General features: G+C 46.6%; 1 protein-coding gene across 1 annotated transcript in view; it reads right to left on the bottom strand.

Annotated features, from left to right (window-relative positions):
• CDH4 (cadherin 4) overlaps positions 1 to 24,011 on the bottom strand; it is a 676,299-nt gene that overhangs the window by 100,906 nt on the left and 551,382 nt on the right. Inside the window, exon 7 of the mRNA XM_086932873.1 lies at positions 15,200 to 15,385. Coding sequence (XP_086788999.1) covers positions 15,200 to 15,385 — 186 coding nt within the window. The remainder of the gene's footprint in view (positions 1 to 15,199; positions 15,386 to 24,011) is intronic.

Here is a 24,011-nt window from a genome sequence, read left to right on the forward strand (position 1 = left end):
CTGTGAGTCTGTTTCCATCCCCACAGAGGCGTAGATCTAACAGCCGACAACATGTTCCAAACCGCCACCTTCCCCTGTAAGCCATTTACCAGTGCCAACTGTAATTAATCCTGAATTGGGCAATTAAACCCTTCTTCCAATCCATTGCCCCAAGACTGATACAATGAAATTGTGATATGTTTAGTTCCAGCAACTTCTAAAAACTCACACATCTCTCACAGCACCAACTGGGTTCCATTGTCTATTACCAATTGCTCAGAATAACCTTCCCTCACAAATATATCCTGCAAAAGTTATTTAACCACCCTTGAATTCAAATTGTCAACAATCCTTACTTCAGGCCACTTAAACATGTAGTCCACAAGAATAAACATATACTTAGGGCTATGGCCTATCACCCTAAACGTTAACTTGCTCCATGACACACTGGGACATTCAACAGCGGTAATGGCACTAGGAACAGTTACCTGCATTTTGTCTCTCAGGATGCATTCATAACCTTCCCTCACACAGTGTGCAATATCTTTCTGTACCGCGGTCACCAAAAAACTTCCCTCACACTGTGCTTCATGGCACATCTGCCCACATGACCTTCATGGGCAAGGTTCAACAGCGAATTCCTCAAACCAACTGGAACCACTAGAAGTTCACACCTGTGTAACCATCCATAATGAACCAGTCTTCTGACACTCTTCAAAAAGGGACAATACAAACATGAATGTCATTGGAAGTTGGCCAACTCCCAGCTAAATATTTCATCACATTCTGCATTACCGTATCACTCTTGACAGCTTCTCTACATTAATCCTCTGACAGTGCCTTACTCAAGTCAACCTGGTATCCACAGAACACACAAACCCATAATGTTCCTCATCATCAACTTGGTCCACCAAAAGCAACCTTGATTAGAAATCTGGAGCAAAACTGAGTACTCCTGAAATTTGTACCAGAATTCTTGTAATCAATACTGCCACTTGATGATACACGTCGTCGCTCTCCCCTCACAACTTGTCCTGAATAAATCTACCAAAGGTTTATGGTCTGTGCGCTAAACAAATTCATTACCCCACACAAATGTTCCGAAGTAGTGACCTCCCCACCACATTCCAAGGTCTTCCTTTTCAATTGTGGAATATGTATGCTCTCAACAACATACAGCTCTTGATGCAAACACAACTATCTCCTCACTCCCACTGCTCCTCTTCTGCATTAACAAAGACCACAAACTAGGATTACTAGCATCAGTGGTAATAATGCACAAATCAGTAGTGTCAAAAGGCTTAAAGGAACCAACAGAAACAATTTCACGCTTGATGGAATTAAATGCTTCCTCACAATCACTACTCCAATCATATGTAACATTTATTTTTTTCAGTAATGAACGTAAACAGAAAGTTTTCATAGCAAAATTGTTCACACATTGACATATTATTCAACTGGTCCTTATTCCTGGGACAAGGTGCATCTTCAATTGCTTTTAAAATCTTAATTTTAGATTCAATTCCTTTGTTGTATATGTGATGGCCCAAATAATCTACTCGTTTGACTAAACTTACACTTGTCCTTCCTAATTGTTAATCCACTTTTCTTGATGAAATTGAGTACACCCTTCACTCTCACATCATATTCCTCCTGATCCTTGCCATAGATGAGAATGTCATCTTGGATATACAATATTTCGGAAATTCCCTTGAACAAACTTCCCATCAGTTGTTAAAACACAGCAGATCCAGACGCAAGTCCTAAATGGCATGTGTTTACAATGATATGCTCCTTCCAGTGTCACAAATGATGTGAGGTGCTTTGAATCTCTCTTAACTCCACCTGATGGTAAGCAACAGACATATCAAAGTATGTAAAGAACTTTGCCCCTTTCAATGCTGGGCAGTAGTTACAGATCCACACAAATATTGGAGTTGAATTCCTGCAGATCGACACACAACATCAAGGACTTGTATGCCTTGTGTGCCAAAACGACAGGAGATAGCCATTCAGAACCCTAAATAGGCTCAATTATACCCTGGGAGCACAATGTATCCAGTTCGGCTTTCAATTCCTTTCTCAATGTTAGAGGTCCTTTACCTACTTTATCTACTATGGGCAAGCATTCTCCTTCAAAATGATTCTATGTTGGAAACCTCTTAACTTTCCCAATTCATCAGTAAATACGTCCGGATACAAACTAACCCAATTACTCTCATTCACTTGACTCTCACAAATACCAACACAGTTTCTGCCTAGTTACCACCAGGTCAGGGTCATTAGGATCCAGAAGTGTGTTCAAATCACACTGCTCATCCCAACCCAACAAATTAGATCTATTCCTGGCCACATAAATCGCACCCTCTGTGACACAACCCTTAACACCCAATGAGTCTCCAAACATTCCCAAAACTTTCATTCTTTTTACACCATACACAAACATTTTAATACAAGACCCCTGAAGTTGAACATTAGGAAACTTCCTAATTTCTTCTTCACCAATCTAGGTGTAAGGAGACCCACGATCTGCCATCACCCTTATTACTTTCCCATTGATGGAAATGTAAAAATGAAGTGGTTTCATTTTCTAGGAGTTCATTATGGATCCCACTCTCACAACATCCACAACACTAGCATCACCACCAGGTGTATGCGTCACGGTTAAGATGGTTGCCACATCAACACTCCTGCTTCACTCTTCACAGCCGATCGACTACCATAATGGCCTCCCACACAGCATACGTCACCTGTGACAAAGGCATCAGCGTCTCACCACCTAGGGCAATAACAGCTCCTGAGTTGGCCTAACATTGGCACAATACTTTGCTTCATCAAGCTGAATAACTCCACCAGCAAGCATGTACTCCACCAAGGGCTTCACTGCTGCTCCTTATGTTCTTTATCTTGGACTTCACTACCACGTCACCAACACCGTGGATGCACCCCCACCCGACCATAAACTGATAAAATGCCTTGGTGCCAACAGCGTTCGTTGCCACTGAGAAGGTTAAACACTGTGGGACAGATTTACAAGCCCCCTGCACCACCAGTACATCACTTTTTGTGAAGTGCTGGTGGCGCAGGGGCCTCCTCCGTATTTACAAGGACAGGAAAAGCCACCCTTCAAATACAGCACTTTGCGTTAAAGGAGCGTTGCATTAGTGTTGCAGTGGGTGTTCCCACGCAACATCCATGGAACAAGACACATCTCCAGATTTACGAGAAATCGTAAATCTGGGGATGTGTCTGAATGCTACGCCACCCTAGAGGTGGCGTAGCGAGGTGCAACCAGGAGAAATTTTTCATTTCTCCTTTTTTTTTTTCCTCTTCAATGTGTGCTTCATTCTACAGCATAAATTGAAAGAGGAAAATGCCTGCAGTGATTGGTCTTGTGCAGGAAGGTGCCCCTTCTCCACAAAAAAAATCTCCCCACGATGCAGGCAAGGGTGTCTGCGCCAGCGCATGGCTGCAGTTTGTGCGCCAGCACAGGGGGAAGCACAGAGATGCGACATATTCTTGTAAATGCGTCGCATCCTGTGCTTTGGAAGTGCCGCAGTGTGGCGCAGCCACAGGGCTTGGGGTGCCACGCTGCGGCACTTCCTTGTAGATCTGCCCCCAAGTGTGTTAGAGAGACTTTTATTGAGCTGTCAACATCAACACCCCAGGCAGCAACTGCTGTTCCAGGAATCCTCACCAACTCAACATTCCCAGCCCAACATTCCAAACACCCACGAGACCCAACAGACTGCTACTCTGACAGACCATGCAATAAATCCAGTGGTGAAGAAAGATTGTCTCTAGAAGTTTACCTGCATTTTATGGAGTGACGAAAAAAGTGGGCAGTTATATATTATTCTCCCCCCAAAATTTGTTGATGGCATTTCTGAAAGAGGCACATATTGCTAAACTAAAGATATGCAGAAGCCACACCTCCTTACTTTTAAAATCATATATATTCTCTCAATAAATGAAACACTGAAACACCCAGCTACAAGATTAAACCTAGCACACCAACCATCGGACCCATCACAAGATAACTACAACAAAATATAAAGAAGGCACCTTTGGGCTGCCGTCGGCGCTGTAAGGACATAATAATGGCAGACTGTGAACGATGGAGATGGCGCTTACAATAGAATCCATGACATAACGCGGAGCCAAGGAGTGGGCAATACTCCTTAGTGAGCCAAAGGTCATCATTTATATTTTTGAAATTGCTTGGGATTTCCTCTGTCTGGAATAGGCAAGACCTGGAGGCCCACCGGATTCAAGATCGTCTTTGGGGAGGCCTAGGGCAGCACTGTCGTAGTATCTGCAAAACCCCGCTTCACTGCCAGACAGTGGCTCCCAAGTGTGGGATCTGTCTACCTCTTTCCAATCCCAACGGCATGGTTCCCCAGCTCACACATGAACAAGAACTGATAAACAGATTGAGTAGTTGGGGTGATAGACTTTTTTATGACACATTCTGTTTCATTTACAGAGTTAGCTTAACTTCCGGAGGATGGGGACCTCAGGGACTCTAGCGCGTGAAGGCTGAACACTGTCCAAGAGATGCTCGTTCAACTGCGCGAGCTGCCGCTCAAGTGGAAAAGGCGCCACAAAAACAATATTCATCAATCTGATCATTTACGGTTGAGCAGTGATCCGACGGCGCTTACATCTCATCAATACATGAAACATGTGCACTCCACAGGAAGTGAGGAAGCACCGCTATCCCTCCTGCTTCCGTGGGTGCACAGATGAAAGCTTCCTGCTCTCTGCACCAATTGTGGAATCCATAGTGTGACCATCTCCAGTGCAAGAAGCCCTGGGGCGGTGTGGGTGGGTATGGGGGAGACTGATAAAGAACTGCTGGATTTGCAAATAGAACTTTAAATATACACTACGGCTATTAAAACAATTGGAATTTCAGAGTGTTTCCTCTGATATATCGCATTTGAGGAATAAGGTGAGGTTCGCAGGCGGCTGAGCCCTTAAGAGGCTGAGCACCGCATGACTGCACTGCCTCTAGTGGAGTGTGTGCAATGTTATGTTATGTTATGTTTTATTTACTTTTGTATAGCGCACGGCTACTCAAAAAGAGTGTCCCGGCGCTTTGAGTAAGGAGGGCTACATCACAATAACATAACACAGTTAAAAGAAGAAAAAGACCACAGGCAGAGAGGACACACAACAGCAAGGCGGCCTACTGGGTAAACAACCAGGTTTTGAGACCTTTTCTAAAAGCAAGTAGGCTGGTGGCTCCCCGAAGTGTGAGCGGCAGAGAGTTCCACAACTGTGGCGCCAGTAGTCCAAAGGAGCGACCTCCCAGGCGAGCTCTCTTCACTCGTGGGACAGCCGCCAAAAACAGGGATTCCGACCTCAGAGAACGAGCCGGATGGTAAAAGGCAAGTCTCTTTTGGAGGTACTTTGCTCCCACCGCATGGAGGGCCTTATAGGCCAGGGTCAAAGCCTTAAAGGCGATCCGTTTGCGGATTGGAAGCCAATGCAAAGTCTGCAGCAAGCCCGCTGCACTGGCACGTCTATTCAAGCCAAAAATAGCTCTCGCCGCAGCATTCTGCACAACTTGGAGCCGCTGTAGCAGATACTCTGGCAGGCCCAGGTACAGAACGTTCGAATAATCTAGCCTAGAGCCTATCAGGGCCTGCACAGTCAGCTTCCTGTGCTCCTCGGACAAAAGGGGAAGAAACCTCCGCAGCATCCTAAGGAGGCCGAAGCAGGTGCCCGACACCCCCAGGATCTGGGACTTCAACGTCAGCCCCTTGTCCATCTTGACCCCCAAGTTCTTAGCAATTTGGGATGAACAAGACGGAGGGAACAAATTGATAGGCCACCAAGCCTGCCAGTCTGGCTCCGTGTCACACCCAAAGAAGAGTACCTCGGACTTATCGGAATTGCACTTGAGGCTGTTCAGTTGGAACCATTGAAAAACAGCCCCAAGGCAATCCCGGATACTCTCCCCATCAAAGTCTTCTCCTCTCTTGCACAAGAAGAGGAGCTGGGTGTCGTCTGCATAGGATACGATCTGGGCCCCAAACGACTCCGCCAACGCCGCCAAAGGGGTCATGAAGATGTTAAAAAGGGTCGGGCTCAAAATAGAGCCCTGTGGTACCCCGACTCCCAGAGGCGGCATCACGGCGGAATCTGGCGAGGCCCAGACCGTTTGCCGGCGGCCAGCTAGAAAGGAGGAAAACCAGCTGAGCACCGTCCCCCGTAGTCCTATCTCATAGAGTCTTGCGAGAAGGCCATCGTGGGGGACGTTGTCGAAAGCCGCCGACAAATCCAGCATGACCTGCATGGCTTTGCCCCCAGTATCCAAAACCCCTTTAATGGTTTCTGAGACCTCGAGGAGCGCGGTCTCTGTGCTGAGATTTGGACGAAAGCCCGACTGGGTGGCGTGCAGAATCTCATTTGTCTCTAGAAAATTGGAGAGCACCGTCTGAACGTGCTTTTCCACAATTTTCGTGAGAGCCGGCAACAGAGAGATAGGCCTATAGTTGACTGGGGCCTTTGGGTCCAGACCAGGCTTCTTAAGCAGCGGAATAACCATTGCCTGCTTCCAAGCCTGCAGAACCACTCCCTGGCTCAGCGAGAGATTCAATAGCCCGTTCGCCAACGGATTGATCACCTCCGCAATATTCGCCAGAAATTTAGCGGGGCACGGGTCCAGGGGCGAGCCCGATTTGAGGTTGCCCATGAGTGCTAAAGAGGCAGGGGCAGAGATAGGTGGAAACACGCCCAACGTCAAGCCTGGCGAGGGTAATGAAGCCACTGCTGCCGTTTCTACACAATTGTGTTGTGTGCTTTACAGTACAGGACACATGTAATGTGTGAAATGTAAGGAGAAATACAAATAAAAACATTTCTCCTACTTTGCGCATACCTCAAGAAGTGTTGTTTTCAATGTTAAGCCTGGTGCAACAATTTTAGTACATCGGACTGGGTGTCAAAAACCATTGCTAAATGCGCAGGAACATCCGAATACCACTTGATGCAAAGTAGTACAAGTGTCACTTACGATAAGAAAAAAGGCACTTTTCCAGTGCAAAATGAGATTTGAGCTGTACACAGGAGCATAGGCCCAGCTCCTCCCTGGACTCATTTTTGACCCGTCCTCCGACCAGTCAAAGCCCTTGCAGACCCAGGTCCAGCGCCTCGAGGAACCTGCCTTGTTTCTCTCCCACTCGCTCTCTCTCCCACCCTTATGCCTCTCTCTCAACTCTCACCGAGCCTTTTCTCTCACTTAGGGGCGAAACACAGGCCCCTGCATCCCCCGCGGTGCAGGGGGGCTGCGGGGGGCCCCCTTAGCACAGTACTCAGGCCTGAGCGCTCCAGATACAATCCGGAGTGGGGCCCCCCTCCATGTACATTGCAGGGGGGTCCTTAAACTTTCGTTACGCCACTGCTCTCACTCTTTTTTGACCTTTTGTGCCATACTTCACTGTCTCAAATTAACCCTTTTTGTGCCACTTTTCCTCTCACTCTCTTTGAGACCTTTTTGTGCTGCTTTTTCACTCACTCTTTTGGGACCTTATGTGGCCTTTCTTTCTCACTCTTTATTATCCTGTCAGTGCTCTGCTCCTCTACTTTCGTTGGCTGTGTTCGCCTTCTCTGACTGTGTGGCCCTTACTGCACACCTTTCCTGCCCTGTCTGCGCACCGCCTCCTAACATGATCCTCGTGCCTCTCACCCCTACTCACTCTCCTCCCTCATCCCAAAACCTACTTAATGGTGGTGGCAGCAAGGATGCACGCAGCAGGTGTGCCACTGGCAGGCCTCACCCATCTGTGCCTCAACAGTGCCAGGAACCCTGGTGCTCCACTGACCTACCACTCTCCTTCACGTGCTGAACCCCAGATGCCACACTGCTCTCTGTTGGCACACTACAAAACATGGAGGGAGCTTCCACCTGCTACTCCTGCCACTTCACCTGCATCACCACACCAACTGCTCCAACACCCACGAACACCCCCAAACACACCAATAACATGTATGCTCCTCAACACCTGCTTGCTCGGCAAGCATCCCACAGCAATCTGGGAGCTGCTGGATGCCGCCGCCCTGGATCTCCTTTTCCTCACTGAAACATGGCTGACCTCCCCATAGACACTGGACATTGCTGCCACCATTTCAACCGGATACAAGAACGTCAAACAAGACAGCCAACACAGACCCAGAGTAGGAATCGCCATCATTGTAAAGGCACTTTCAGCTGCATAACCACCACAGAAGCCGGAACAAACTACATGGAGCATCTCAACTTCACATGCATAATTATGGACTTCCACACCCCTCTAGTCCTCAACTCCATTCTATTCATTCTCATAGGACTCTTCAATTTCCATCTAGAGGTTCAGACCAACCCCAACTCATCCGCACTCCTAGACAGCCTTAGCAACCTGAGACTAACCCAACACATCACTGACCTCCACCCGTGCCATCTGACACATGCTAGACCTCATCTTCACTTCTTTCAACAGCATTACCATCAACACACCCAGGCCTGTCATCTGGACCGGCCACCTCATAGTCAATTTTACAACCAACATTCGCCAACACAGAGGACCTTCCACAGTGGGTACAGTGCGCCAACTCCGGAACAACCTAGCAGAAGTGGATTGGGCCTCCACCCTTCACAAGAAAAAACAAGAACCCACAGATCACCTAGGATGCAACATTAAACATTTCAACAACTGGCTCACTGTGCAGACACTCTGTCCCTTTTCTCAAGACCACACAATCAGAATTTAGACCCAACCATAGCATGGAAACCATCACAATAGCAGCAACGGATAACAATTGGATGATCCTCGACAGGGGGGAGACTGCAGCCCTCATCCTCCTAGACCTGTCAGCAGCTTTTGACACTGTCTCCCACCCCACTCTGGACTGACCACTCCACAAAGCGGGCTTTTAGAGACAAGCCCTTGAGTGGATCTGCACCTTCCTCACTGGAAGAACCCAAACTGTCAACATGTCACCCTACTCTTCTAAAGCACCGGGACTCATTTGTGGAGTCCTGCTGGGCTCCTCACTCAGCTCAACGCTCTTGCAGATGTCGGCCTGATTCACAACATAAACATCCTCACATCGGCAGATGACACACAACTGATACTGTCCCTTTCAGACAAAACACCAAACACCAAGAATAAGTACACAGCATGCATGATCGGAAGGGCCACCTGTCTGAAATCCAACTGCGTCAAGCTGAACACCGAGAAGAGTGAAGTGGTGGTATCTGGGTAAGACATCTCACCAAGGTACTCCACCTGGAGTCCCACCCCTATGCCCCACCCCTATTCCCAGTTTGCAAGCAAGAAACATCAGAATTATAACAGACAACATAATGACATGGCCACACAAGTAAACACATTTACCTCATTCTCCTTCAACACCCTGGGGATGCTGAAAAGGATTTTCGAGTGGCTACCAGACAGCACCAGGAAAGTGGTCACCCAAGCCTTCATCACCAGCAGACTGGGCTACAGGAACACCCTATATGCAGCAAAAGCAAACCAGCTCACAAAAGACTTCAGACCATCCAGAATGAAGCAGTCAGACTTTTCCTCAGCCTCTCAGGCCGAGCCCACATCACATATCACTGTAGCAAACTTCCCTTGCTCCCGATACACAAGCGTGAACCCTTCAAACTCTTCACACACACCTACAAAGCTCTCCGCAACACAAGCCTTGCTTATCTGAACAGCTGCATTCATTTTCACCAAACTTCCAGACACTTCTGCTCCACTGGACTCGCACTAGCACACAAACCACGTATACACAAGCAGATGGGGGGGATCGTGCCTTCTCGTGTGTGGCTCCTGAAGCCTGGAATGACCTCCCTCGACACATCAGAGCCTCTTCCTTCCTTTTCAAATTCCGCAAGAAGCTGAAGACCTGGCTCTTTGAGTGAGCCCCCCAGGGCTGGCCTCGCACCCCTACCACAAGCGCCTGGATACCCTGGCAGGTGATTAGCGTGCCTCAAAAATACCCATAACGCAACAGAGCCAATACCAGATCACGACTTTGTGTCGCTTTTAGACACTTTGCCCGAGTTTCCAGTGATACAAAGTTTTGATAATCTGCGCTGGCATCTTTTAAAAAAGATGGGGTTTTCATTAAAAAGCGGCACAGACGTTATCTGATCAAACGCAAACAGGAAGACAGCTTGAGCAGAAAATGTTCAATGACACGCACACCAGCGGGGGGCATCTATAGATAAAGGGTGCCAGAGCGAGCTGACCGTGGAATGACCGGACACCTCACCTGTTCTCAACCAATTTGACACGAATCCGCAAATTAGAGCTTATGTGAAGGTTTCTTACAGTTTTTAGGTCGAAGGAGGTTTTGTTCATAAAAAGCCCGTCTTGTGATTAAAGTTGCAGGCCCTTGCAGGACATTTGCTGGCAGTGACTTGTAAGAGAAGCCTGGCCAGTCGCAGTCTGTTGAACACAGTCCCTGACACCATGTGTGGTAAAAGGGGCTTCTCATGAACAATTCACATGGTGGCTGTGCACTGTAGAACCGCTGATAACAACATACGACATAACCCATCAGTAACCAGACATCACACAAGGAATGACGTTTTCAAACAACTAAATTACAGAAACCATATTTTGTAAAGGTTAATTTCCAATGTTAGAAGATACGTTTTTTTTAAATAATACACAGAACAAAGGTTTGAAGAAAATCCAGACCGCACAAATAGATGAATAAATCATTTGCAATATTAACCGGAGCTCGTTGTGACTCTGTTCCATGTATTACTCGAAATTATCCTCAGCAAAAATGGTTGCCTTTTTCTTAATTGTTTCAAAGGCTTGGCCTCTATTCTCATGTTTGCTCGCACTCTTGAGCTCTCTGGCACAGAGACAATTCTCTGAGCGTTACCCACGACATGAGGCGTGCTCCCCGCGGCACTGCTGTACAGCTAACGTGTTTGTTCATTAACCTGTATCTCAGGAGCGGCCCGATAGGCTCCCATGTCGAGTACGTTCAGCACCCTGGTCAGCTACGCGGATGAAGCTTTACAGCGTGACGTTGATCACTTGTGTTGTGTGTGCGGGGCGCAGAGAGGACCACACACCAAAATCTCTAAGAGGCTCGGGGAAGCTCTTCAGCGCTCCAAATAGGGCCCTTAGGCGCTATATGAATGTTGCTTTACAATACCAAAACCGAAAAGATCAGCCAGTTTTTAAACAGCTGGGAAGTCAGGCAAAAAACACGTACTTGGTGTAAATGTTTTATAACGGGTAATGTCAGTCATCGTACTTTCAAAATGAAATTGTTTTTTTGGATAAGTTTGAGATGTTTAGTGAAAGTATTACTTATTTTTCAAAGTAACGGCCACGACTACGCATTTCACATCTACTGTGGTTTTATTGGCTGCGTTATGTCTTGCCTCAAACTTCACACCACTTTGTCTGGACCAGGCCTTGACTACTCGGCCAAGATACCCCCGAGACTCCAGAAGGATTTGGTACCCAGTAATCCACGGCAGATCCACTACCCAATGTCCTGGCGGGCGTAGGACATGCAGTCTCACCTTGGATATTGCTACGGTTGTCCTACAACTTGAAGGATCACAGAACAGGCTTGCTATGAAGGCGCGTTCAATCCACGGGTAGGATGCCTTCTGTACACTGGCTCAATAGGGACTTTAAGGGCCCATCCTCCGCCAAGAAGCACCACTTTCCAGGTCTAAAGACAGTTTGCTTCATGGCCAGATATGACTGCATTTCATTGCTCTATGTCATCTTGAGTCAGTTCAGTCCACTCCATTATGCAAGCCGGGACTTGTAGGCCCATGGTTGCAATGCAAAAAGGAAAACTACAAGTCCCAGAATGCAAAGTGAGGAGTGCTTTAAACCCATGAGATGGTAAATCTGTGTCACGTAACTAGGGGCCAGTGGCAGCTATGGCATACGTGGTTGAATTGTTGACCTTCGTATACAGATGAGAATCGTTTCATGGGGAGAAGAGCCAGATAAGATCTGTCTAGCAATGCCACCCTGAGCACCTACAGGACTCTCCCACTTGGCTGCTGTCCAGGCCACCAGTGGGGAACCACTCTTGGTAATCAGTTGACGTAATGTAACGTATGGAATATTGAACAAGGTTAGGAGCGAAGACACTGCAGGCCTTTGCAGCTAGGAGATTGCCTGGAAGACCGTTTTTCTGCGATTGCTCTTTGAGCGATGAGGGTGTCAGGCCTCAGTTTATTCCTGCATCTAGTTATTGTTTCCCAGATTGCACAGACATTACCACCACCACAGCCTGGTCTCCAATATCCAGCAATGTGAAGAATGTTTGCTTTGCCATTGAATCACCCTGGGAAGAAGGAGCATCATTTTAGCACTAAACAGGCGGAGACTGATGCTGCTGCCTCGGCAGGCCAACCGCAGCATGGAAAGAGTGCCTTATCACAGCAGTTTGCCGCACTCACCACAAATGAAGCAGACTTCTTTCAGGGACGATGCAGAGGAGATTGTGAAGATGAGAAGTCTAAAGGCCTTTTTGGAAATAGGGGGATTTATGAACATGCCTGTCACAGGGTGACCACCTCACTCCACATCATTACAGACACTGTCTCCAGCCTTGGACTTTTTCGTGATAGCCTGATACATTCTAGGTGTAGTTTTCTTTTCACTGCATTAATTAGACTAACACACCTGAAATCAATGATTCGTAGTGGAGACACTGCCCGTAATGACCTACACAGACGCTGTTATTCCTCTGTCGTAGACAGTATATCACTCCTTTAATACCAGCTATATTTTCTCAAGATAGGTCTTGAAATTGTTGGTCACGTGCTCAACCCAACAGTGATTTATTTCATATGTTATTTTTGTGTCTACATACATTGTCATTGTGGCATAAAATCTGAAAACTGCTTCAGTTGATTTTCCTCATCCCATCCCCCCTTCAATATCACTGCTGTGTTTCTAGGTAATTTAGCTGATCATGATGATGAGATATTATTTGATAATGATCTGTTGACCATTATTAGCTGTTGCTTTCCAACAAATACCGATTAATTGGAAATATTCATCAAAAACCTCCTTTAAAGCATGGAAGAACACCGTTTCTTATCTTTATAACTAGACCGTGCATTTTGGGTCTTCACTGTTATGGTGGTTAACAGAGAATCTTTTCGGTTTTCTCTTACTCCTAATTTAGATATGGCCTCTAAGGGAGTTTTATAAATATCCCCTGTTGCTGCAGAAAATGTTCAACCCCCTAGAATATCCCCTGCCTCTTTCTTTCTATATTACTTGCACTATTATCTACTTTTCTTGTTATACTTTCTCATGAATTCTTCTTATTTTGTTTTCCTTCTCTTCGTACAAAAAATGTGACAAAGAGTTTCAGTTACATATGGACAAATATTATGCATATTATCCTTGTATAACGCTTTGACTGTGGGCTGCATTTCGTTTCTTCTGGTGTTAGGACTATGGACACTTTACACTGCTGACCAGCGCTAAAGTGAACGTGCTTCCTGTCTAAAATGTAATGGTATTTGGTAGAAATAGTTGCATCTCAGAGCCATAGTCTGATTAAAGAATAGATTACCATGATTTCTAGCAGTCCCCCATCACTGCAGAAGATTGTCGCACAGTTCAATCAAGGGCCTCCCAGAAAGAACCACTCTGGTCTGCCATGTTTGCATTTTCCTACTTCCTACCAGTGGCGTAGCAATTGCGCTCCCCCCGGGCGGCACTAGTTTCTCTTACCTGTGGCCGTCGCAGGAATCACCAGCCCCCACAAACATGCAGCCACCAGGTAGCACAAGGTCTAGCTACGCCACTGCTTGTTACATAGGGTTACCTTATCTTCTGTACGTTGGCTACTGAATGCAGATCTCTAAAGGGTGCCAGGCCAGCGTCTAAGGAGCTCATCCAGACAAGATTTGTGCTTGCCATTCTGGTACTTTTAATGCTACTTTTCTCATTCTAGAATCTAGATCTACAATGCAAAGCAAATACCTGAACTGGATGAGCTGCTCAAGCATTGTCTTATAAAGCTTGAGAGTAGCTCCCTAAACTCGAGACAAAGGTACGAAGATCATCCCGGCAGGTCCAAATGAATTATTATGCAAAATGTCCTCAAGTATTTTGATTGTACCATTTATCTATTCACTGTTGGCGCGAGAGTCTGATGATTATAACTCTGACGACTTTTGAACATGGGTAATTTGATACATCAAATGCTGATTGTTACAAGACCATTTTTTTGCAAAAGCTACAAAAGTTGAAAATATAAATTGACGCACAATGTTCGAATCTTACACCCGTAGCCAGTCGTGTCTGTTGATCCAACCGTGTGATGCATTCTAAGACTACAGTTGTGTTTTCAATATTGTAGGCTTGGGCTCAGGCACCAGCTTGCAAAGTACATTTGGCTAAAAAGGAGTGGCTGAGACTGTCACACTGGCCATGTGGCCACTTGGAATGTCGTGAGTAGGTGCCAACTCCCCCAGTGTTAAGAGTTAGACTTTTATCATGACCATGTTTTTGACTAACAGCAACAGCATATGAAACTTGTAGTTTATTTGCACCATTATTAAGCGTGGTTTGCAAAGCTCAGCACTTTTAAAGCTCTTGATGAACCAGAACTAGGCGAAAGTAACCCTCCTGGTGTGAGGCTGCATGGCAGTCATGGTACCCGTTATTAGAGGCAAGCACCTGACCAGTGGCTGACTTCTTAAGTGGCTGACACACTGTCCCGGCCTGACTAGCCTTTAAACCTGTCACCACAACTACTTTCCATCGAGGCCACTCTGCGTCTGCGTGGGGTGGGGGTAAAGCTCTCTTCTGAAGATGGTCAATGATGACACGCGTGAGAGAGGCGGGGACTAGTGCTGGCCAGCCCTGTGATATTAGCGGAGATAGACTCTCAACCGCTCCTGCATGTCCCGTGAACTCTTTCTGCGTCTGTTTCTTTGTCTACCATTCTGGTTCTGAGCACACACTCTCGCATAGGTTTAACATTTTGAACCGATTATGAAAGAGTTATTGGGGATGGAGATAGAGATAGAGATAGAGATAAAACGCGTGGTAGAGGAGAAGAGAAGTGGAGGAAAGCTGGAACATGAGAGATAGTAGTAGAAGAATGGAAGACCTTGATAAGGAGTGAGACAAGAACATAGAGAGCACAAGAGATGGCCCAGAACTGGTACATTGAGAAGACAGGAATAAGGTGGGAGATCAACCTTCACCACGGTGACCAAGCCCTCATTGGTGACGGGATCGGTGTGGATGGTAAAGTGGCCGGACGAGTCTCCATTCAGGATCCTGTACACAGCGTTCCAGTTGGGCGAATGCGGCTGGTCCCGGTCCACCACAGTCAAGTTGGCAACCACAACACCAACTCTGTTCTCAGGCACCTCGCCAATGAACTGAAAGAGAGAAGAGTCCTCTGTTAATATATATAGGGCCACAAAGAAAGCAATGCTTGTTGAAATGCGCCTTTTACATGCATGATTTTGTTTCATGTACTTGAGTTATGGGTGAAGAGCCAAGTACAAAAATCTGTAATCAGATGAGAGAGGATAAGGAAGAAACACATAAACAGAGAGGATGTAGAACAGGTAATCTACCTTGCTTGGTCATCCGGCCATCAATAGTCTATGCTCACAATGAGGCTTTCAGTGTTAACGTGTATCCTTTACTTTGCTTGACATGCCAACTCATGGGGGAAGTAGAAGGGGAAGGTGCACACCAATTCGAAATAGAGCAAATTAGGCACACTATTCAGACCTTCACATATCCACACAGAGTTTTTGCTTTAGTCACACAGAATCACACTCAAGAAATGTAGAGTAGCCCCTAGTATTTAAACTCTGTGACTCCCAGAGGGTATGCACACTCCTGTACCAGACACTTTCTTCAATGTTTACACAGAGCTTTTTTAAGTCTATCTATCTCTATAAATATATATATGTATATCCCTGAGGCGAATATCGTTAGGTCTGCGTTTCCATAAAAAAAATTGTTTTCTGGTTTGCTAATGTTGTGGCAGCGTTTGGCTTTCTTCATTAACTCTTCCTCAAAGAAATGCTCATCCACCTCAGCTCCTTCATGGAAGCTTTCGGGGCAATCGTCATGCAAGGGTTGAGGCAAAAAAGGTAAGTGGGACCTAAAACCGAATTTCCCCATACATTTTTCATAAACTTTTTTTTTTGGTAGTACTACAGTAAAAACTACTGAATTGAATTACAGCAGATGTGGCAGAAAGCTTGATCTTGGTGCAGAAAGTGTGCTTTTTTGATTTGGTGTAAATCCTTTCAGTAGTTTTTAAGATATTAGGGATTAAAAAAATTGTACATCTGGACGGGTCGGTCCCTCGAACCCAATTTTAAAAAAAAGAGTGTTCTAATTGGGCAAATTCACTCCCATGGGGATGAGCACTCTGATTGGCTACCTGCACCACGAGGGAAAATACTGCAGGGAAAACTTGAACAAAACTTGCCTAAGAGAAAACTGCATCTAAGGTCAGGATATGCTTCTGTCATTAGCAGCTTCCTTCTGGAGCATGCCACGAGATGTGGAAGGGCCCGCTCATGCGGTGGCAGGACGGGGTGGCTAAAATGTATGTGTAACACTCACCACAGTGGTGATACAGAAAGCTTACACAGGAACCCCTGCGGAGGACAGGAGATGGGGTACAGGGGTCTTGGAGTTGCCTTGGCCAGGCATCACTAAGTTGGACAGCTGAATAGTATCTATCATCCATGTATGAGGGGTTAGCTGTACAAGTGTGTGGCCACAAAGATCACCAGGGTTGGGGTGGTGGGCATGGCCTGGATTTTGAATAGTCGGTGGGGGAATGTTTTCCCCCCTAGTAAGGGAGACCAAGCCAGGCTGGGGAATGAGAAGCACAGAAGATGGTTAGGTTGACGAATTAGGAGGTGGCGGAAGAAATGACAATGGATAGCCATGTGAGGGGGTCTGAGTGGGTTTGAGGCAGGCTGCAAGGTTAATAGGTTCAAAAAATGTGTTAACGGAAAGCTAAATGCCCCGGCTTGGGTTACACTGGCATGTCTATGAACTTTGACACATGGCCAGTAGGCATGGGCGGAAAATCCGTTCCGCTCGCGGATTTTGCGGATTTTCGGGAAATCCGCAATCCGCGAGATTTGCGAATCTCCCGCAAAATCCGCAAATCCGCGAGCAGCGGATTTTGCTCGCACTGCTCGCACTGTTCGCGTGAGTTCGCGTGAGTTCGCGCCCCGCGAATAAGTGCAAAATTGCAGAAATACGATCTTAGCAAAACTGAAAGTAACTACTTACCAGGTTCAAAAGTTCAGGCTCATCATTAGTAGCCATTTCCTGTAGTGCTTCCTGAGGGGCCCCTCCAGAGTTCAGTTGCCAGTTGAAACTATTATGTGACCCTGCTCTGAACCTCAGAATAGTTACACATATGCCACAAAGGTCCTGAATTACAGCTAAGGGAGACAAGCAGGAGCCAGGCTGGAAGTTAAAATCCATTAATCAGCCCCTAATTCATTATTGTCAGTTGGGGCAGGGCAGGTGTTGTAACTTATTTTGCAACAATGAAAGCACTTAGCAAGTGCAAAAGATCACTAATCAGGGCGCACTAAGGAAGCAGGTGCCAGCTAAAAAAATATTCTGTGACACATTAATCAGCCCCAAATTAATTCAGGTCACTTGAGGCAGGGAAGGTGTGCTTTGCTTTGCCGAAAATAATGTACACTGGACAACCAGAGGGTGTGGTGATGAAACAGAGGGTGGCATGGGTGGGCCAGAGGGTGGCATGAGTAGTCAGAGAGTGGCAGTGGTGACAGAGAGTGGCAGTGATGAAGAAGAGTGTCCCAAACAGGCTGGACACGTAGAAACAACAAGTTCGCGAAACTTGCGACCCGACAGGTAAGTTCGCAATTTGCGAAAGTGTACAAAACCCTCGCGAACTGGCAGAAACACGGGCGAACACAAAAAAAAAAAATCCGCAAATTCGCGGGAATTCGCGGATTTTGCGGATTGCGAATCCGCAAATCCGCAAAATTCGCGAACGCGAGATCCGCAAAATTCGCTCATGCTTAATGGCCAGTTCCACCATTCCTAGGAACACTTGACAAAAGTAAGGCTCTGAATATGAGTGCCCCGGAGGGGTTTCAGGTAGTTGCCAATACCCCAGATTCGGCATTAAATCAGGTGAAGTCATTGACAGAGTTTGAGTTTACTGTTCAAATGAGGCACACAATGCTTAATTTGATGCTTTGTGCACAAACAAAGGCTTGACCTGCCAATATATACCTAGGAAATAATGTGGGGGTAACTACTGAGTATGGTAATCTCCACTCAGTTTATAATTTCGATTTCGGTGCAAATAAGGGTTTGTGAAGGATTTGCAATCGCGGTCCAAAGGGCATGGCTACGGTAAGAAACAAACTGCCAAACACAGACCCTGCTCTCTGTTTTTTTAAGAGGAACCTATATACCAAAATAAAGCACCTCTGGGATGCTCTATATTTACTATCCTAGGGTAACAGCTTAGAGTAGTGCATGTTTCATAATGCTGGACTGGCGCTTCCATAAGGCACAGTGAAACAACACAGGGGCACCACTAGTGACAGAGACACATTAATGTAACAAGGGCTGGAATTTTGCCTTTTTAGATATTTTCTATAGACTGCTTTTAGCTCTCTGTTGCCAGTGACCTATTATCGACAATTTAATACCTACAGTGGGCTTTGAGTCAGTCGACTGTTTACCACTAGCTGCATTTCTCGTCAATATCATTTGCTTGCATCTTCTTGAATGTGCTTCCTGCGTCTTCCTGTGTTTGTCCCTCCCCTGAAGCACAGACTTTTAGGTCGAGCCTAGAGTCAGCGCGCATGCGCATGCGCTGCTCTGCGAGTCTTGTTGTAGTGGAGTAGGGAATAGAAGGCCCGCCAACTCTCCGCCCATATTTGCAATTGGCTTGTGTCATTGTCCTTCCTAAATGCTTACTTCTGATTCGTAAATAGGCTTGTTAGTCACTGCTTAGTACTGCCTCATCTTAGTTTGTCACCTCCCATTGTGACTGGCCCTTTTACTTCCGTTGTTACACGGTACCTGTTATTTAGTCTTTAAGCACTATTTTCTTTATCATGTTTCTCTTTCTGCAGGCATGACGTGCCTTGCTTACATTCAGTCCATTGTGCCTTCTGTACAAACCCACCCTCCCTCCCGCCATCCGTGCCTTCTTTACCCCTGTCCTCCCTCCCGTTGTCCATGATTTCTTTACGCTCCTCGTCCTCCCTCTTATTGTTGTGCCTTCTTTAACACCCCCTACCCTCCCTCCCGTTGTCCGTGCCTTCTTTGCACCCCCTCAGCCAGCATGTATACACAAGGGCAGCCCCCACCTCCGGTAAATATACAGGAGGATAGAGAATGTCGGGGGGGGGGGGGGGTTTAAGGCTGCCGTCAGTTGAGCTTTAAACAGGATCCTGTGGCACGTGTCCTGCACAGAAAGTTGGAAAGCGTGGCGTTTTAAAGCACAGTTGAGGGCGCGTGGCACTGACAAAAAAATTGGTGTCTTAGAGAAGTACACAGAAGTTGCTGGTTGTCGAGCTCAATGTGTGACCACCCAGGATGAATGGACAAAGCTGGGGATATGGGGTTCTCCCGCAGGGTCACCTGCATCCCGTCCAAGGTCAGCAAGGTCAGCAAGCACCCTTTGTTCTGAGAGAGCTGTTGAATGGCTGCAGACTCAGGTTTTAGTTGTGCATCAAAACAAATAGTAGCCCCCTCACTCCGGGGAAAGGGTGGGGGCGTGAAATCTGAACTTTAGGGATAGTTTATGTGCCAGCAGAAGAGGAGGTCCTGGTGTAGGTTCGTGCAGCACATGAATTGTGCAGGTTTTCTTCACTGCACACAGGGGACGCCCTGCACTTTCTCTGTGATGGTGGCGTCTTGTGCAGAGTGTGATTGTGGCATCATAGACTGTATTGTTTGAAGAAATATCCTTCACGTGTACACTGGTTAACCCCACAAGTGGTCTCTCAATCCAACCTGTGTGTGCGCAGACATGAAAATGAAACACAAGTCCATGCACGCTAACACACACACACAGATGTGCACACGCGAACATTCATGCGCGAAAGTACATGTACACATAGGTGAGCACAAGCATATACCTTTGTTGCGGTGTATACACACTTGTTCATGCAGGTAGATATGCACGGACACGCGTTACACGTACGCTTGCCCATTTATGTACATGCATAAATTTGCACGGGCACCCGGGCACAGTAGCACATCACACGACTGGAACATGCCGGTGCATTCTGAATCAGGTTTATCCCTAGAACAAAGACCTACTGTGATGCAAGCTGCCCGCAGGCTCATACTGGGAACCATTTAATACTACCTGGCCTCTATCCTTGGGGCGAGCCTTCTCGCGGGTGCCAAGGGGCGAGCCTTCTCGCGGGTGCCAAGAGGCGAGGCCTGAGGACCTTGCAGCGCTCCACGAGCACCACTTCAGCACGTTTTACCAGTGAGCTGCAGGCGCAGGGTCCACCTAGAACCAGTTCTATGTGTAAAAGGGTGTCTATCAATGCGGTCGCCCCACCCCTCTTGCTAAATTATCAGGTTAGGGTGGGGACAGTGCTTGTGTCATTTCCCTCTCTCGCCAGTGCCCTTGAAAGTATGTGAAGTTATGCCCTGTGCCACCCACTCGTGTCTCTGATTCTTGACAATGGGAAGGTTCTGCATACAACCGCACAGCACTGGACGTTTCACCCCTTCTTTTCCGGACATTGGTTTGAGCGAGTTCTTAGATACAACTTCTGAAAGAGATTAGGAGAAATTGTGAATGAGTGTGAGGGGCGTGGACAAGCTCAAGGGCTGGCAGGGACCACTTATACAGGATATTACTAAAAGGGGCCTCCCAGTAAGTGTTGTCACGCTAGGTCTCGAACAGGGCCGGACTGGGAACCACAACCGGCCATGGCAAACTGCTCGGCCGGCCCCCCTCCCCAGGGGGGGGGGGGGGGAGGCGGGGGTGTTGGAGGTGCCACTGAGCTCTTTGCCGGGGCCAGTTTTCGGCCTATTTTGGTACAAGGCCGATTTTGCCCCCAGGGGCCCAAAATCGGCTCCCACCCATGCGGCGCACCGGGGGATTGCCCGGTGCCCGATATGGCCAGTCCGGGCCTGGTCTCAAGACCCAATCAGATATCATAAAACAAATGGGGCATTCATGAATCAAAGACTCAGCCAGGCATATTTAACCAAAGGGACATCCTGGATCCGAAAATCCAGTTCAAGCTTAGAAAGCAAAGGGGCATTCTCGATTCCACAACTTAACTACACTGCATCATACATGGACGTCCTGGACACGGAACTCCACCACTAATGCAACATTATTAAATACATAACCCAACCGGACATCTTCGAACAAATGGTTCATTTATTTGGGTAGTACAAAGGTGGCCCTTAGTATGACGTCGAACAGCTTTACCAAAGCCCAGAGTGACTTTTAAAAACTTTGAGTTGGTTTGTGGGGATGCCTATCACTAGAGTGCACAAAGCTGTCTCTTTGATGGATGAGTGTGTCATCACTGGTGCATTGTGAGGTGTATGGACAAAAGTCAAATGACGTATGGAAATCTTGTCTCTCCGTTGCTTTGCACGCCCCTTGCCCATCACATGTGTGGTACACAACTGGGGGGAGCAGGTGCTCCCAGGTCCTTCAATAGTCAGGTAATTTCATATTCGCTTTGTGTTGGACGTATGTTCAGAGTTCCATCTTAATGTGCACTCTGACAGTGCAGTGCTCCGAGGGAATTGAGGGGCTTCGGTCAGAGGACCCATTTGATGAAACAGGGATTTTCAAAGAACAAGGCAGGTGTGCGCGGTACATCAACAGGCTATAAAGACAGGCATTTGCAATGCAATAGGTCTCGCATTTACGTGAGTTTAAGCTGTTGGCATTGTAAATGACAATGAGTTATATTTATGTTTTAAAAACCGAAACCTAAATAAAAGGCATCATTTACATCGTGAGGTGTATGGACAAAAGTCAAATGACCGTATGGAATCTTGTCTCTCGGTTGGTTTGCACGCCCCTTGCCCATCACATGTGTTGTACACAGATAAATAATAAAGCTGCAGCTCAAACTCGCGTAAATGCGAGACCTATTGCATTGTTAACTATCCTTTTGATTAGATTTCCTTCTGCTGCTCATTCTGAGGGAGCTGCTTTTATATTTTGCCTTGACACTGCATGGGAGTGCATGTGTTTTCTTACAGTCTCTCGTTCGCTGCTTTCCTCCTCGCTCTTCGTGTTGTCCTTCCCACTCCAAACGTGTCCATTGGTTCCATCCCCACCTTCTTCCGTTCTGCTTTTTTTGACATTTATTTCATATTTAAGCCACCCACCGCCTCCGTTGTTTCCTCCACCTTGTTCCCTGTTAATCTCGTTGCTTGGCAGCATTTGCTCTCCCCACCTCCTGCTCTCCTCCCCTCTATGCCTTTACAAAATGTATTTTTTAAATCTTTTTTGAAGGCGCTTCTACAGCAGCAATTTGCTCCCGAGGCTCTCTTTTTGGAAAACGTAGTGTTGAGCTTTTGAGCATTTTTTTTTACCATTCAAAGATTGACATCCACTTTCTTGGAATGACAAATAAAAAAAGACAGCTGTATTATGGTGTATGAGAGAGCATGTGTGGTGTTGCATGCACACATATACGTCATAACTCTCTAGGCTGTCATAGCAGCATGCCTGGTGATAAACAGGTGCATACACCGCACTCATAGCAGCTCTTTGCATGAATCTCTGGCAAAATCGGCAAAAAGCATTGGAACAGCCAGTGGGTCTGCATTGGTAAAGCCAACAAACAGACTTTACAAGTGCGTATTTTTTAGGTGCCTGGACTGTTGACAATCCTTGCACTGCTCCCGCTGTCACTGGAAGCGGTGCTGGGCCACACATGAATACCCTGTTTTCCAATGCATTTACACCCAGTCAAATCAGGGAATATTCCCCATTTCTAATGTGGGCGGCTGGGCCTGAACATGGCGCTGTGGTTCCTTCTCTGATATCAGACTATGGCTGCTGCAGGACAAACAGCAAACGTTGTGGCCACTTTTTCTGTCATTCAGGCACATCATACTTATTAGGACCAGAAAGCGTTGCTTTGGCGGGGATCGGGTACAGCGTGGCCATGTATATCATAGCAGTGGCAAAAACAATAGGTCTCGCTTTTGCTAGAGTTAGAGCTATTGACGTTGTAAATGACAATATCCTTTACCTATGTGTTATGGAGTGAAGTGGATATATGTGGTGTGGAGTGGAATTATGTGGGTTGGATTGAAATAGTTAGTTGTAGAATTGTGCGGTGTGGAGTGGATTTGTACAGTGGAATTATGGGTAATGGAATTATTTGGATAGCAATTATGTGTGTAAGAGGCTGGCTTAGTATATGGTGCACACTTATTCAAGTGATGCACTTTGCACTAATCCACGCAACCCTTATGGCAATGTTAGTTGTCTTTGATAACCATAGAAAGCTCTCAAAGTGGTAGCTGTCAGGCTTATCTTGAAGGAGTGTGGTGTATGGCTTTATGAGTGATGCAGGCCATCTTTAAGTGAATTTCAGCTTCGTACGGTAGCAAGTTGAGCGCCTTCAGGTGTGGCGAGATAGGGTCAAATTTCCTAGATCCTGTTAGGAGTCTTGCTGCTGGGTTGAGACAGGCTTTTAAACGGGCTATTGAGATTTTGGGAAAGCCCGATTGGGTAGTACATCTGTACTCCATCCTCAATATCACTAAAGTCTGAACTGCAGTTTTGCAGACAGGGTTCTCAATGAATGGTTTAATGTTTTCTGAGATAGCTGAGGTTAAAGCGGGTATTTATAGCCAATAGGTTGATGTGTGTTTGCATATTAAGGTTCTTATCCAGTGTGATTCCAAGCTATTTGGTGGAGTCCACTAGAATCGGCATACAATTTAGAGCAGTGATCATCTTGGTACACTTCTTTATCACTGAAGAGTTTTGGGGAGGGGAAATAAGAAGAGTTT

The sequence above is a fragment of the Lissotriton vulgaris genome, chromosome 7 (assembly GCF_964263255.1).
Source record: "Lissotriton vulgaris chromosome 7, aLisVul1.2, whole genome shotgun sequence".
NCBI classification, from domain to species: domain Eukaryota; kingdom Metazoa; phylum Chordata; class Amphibia; order Caudata; family Salamandridae; genus Lissotriton; species Lissotriton vulgaris.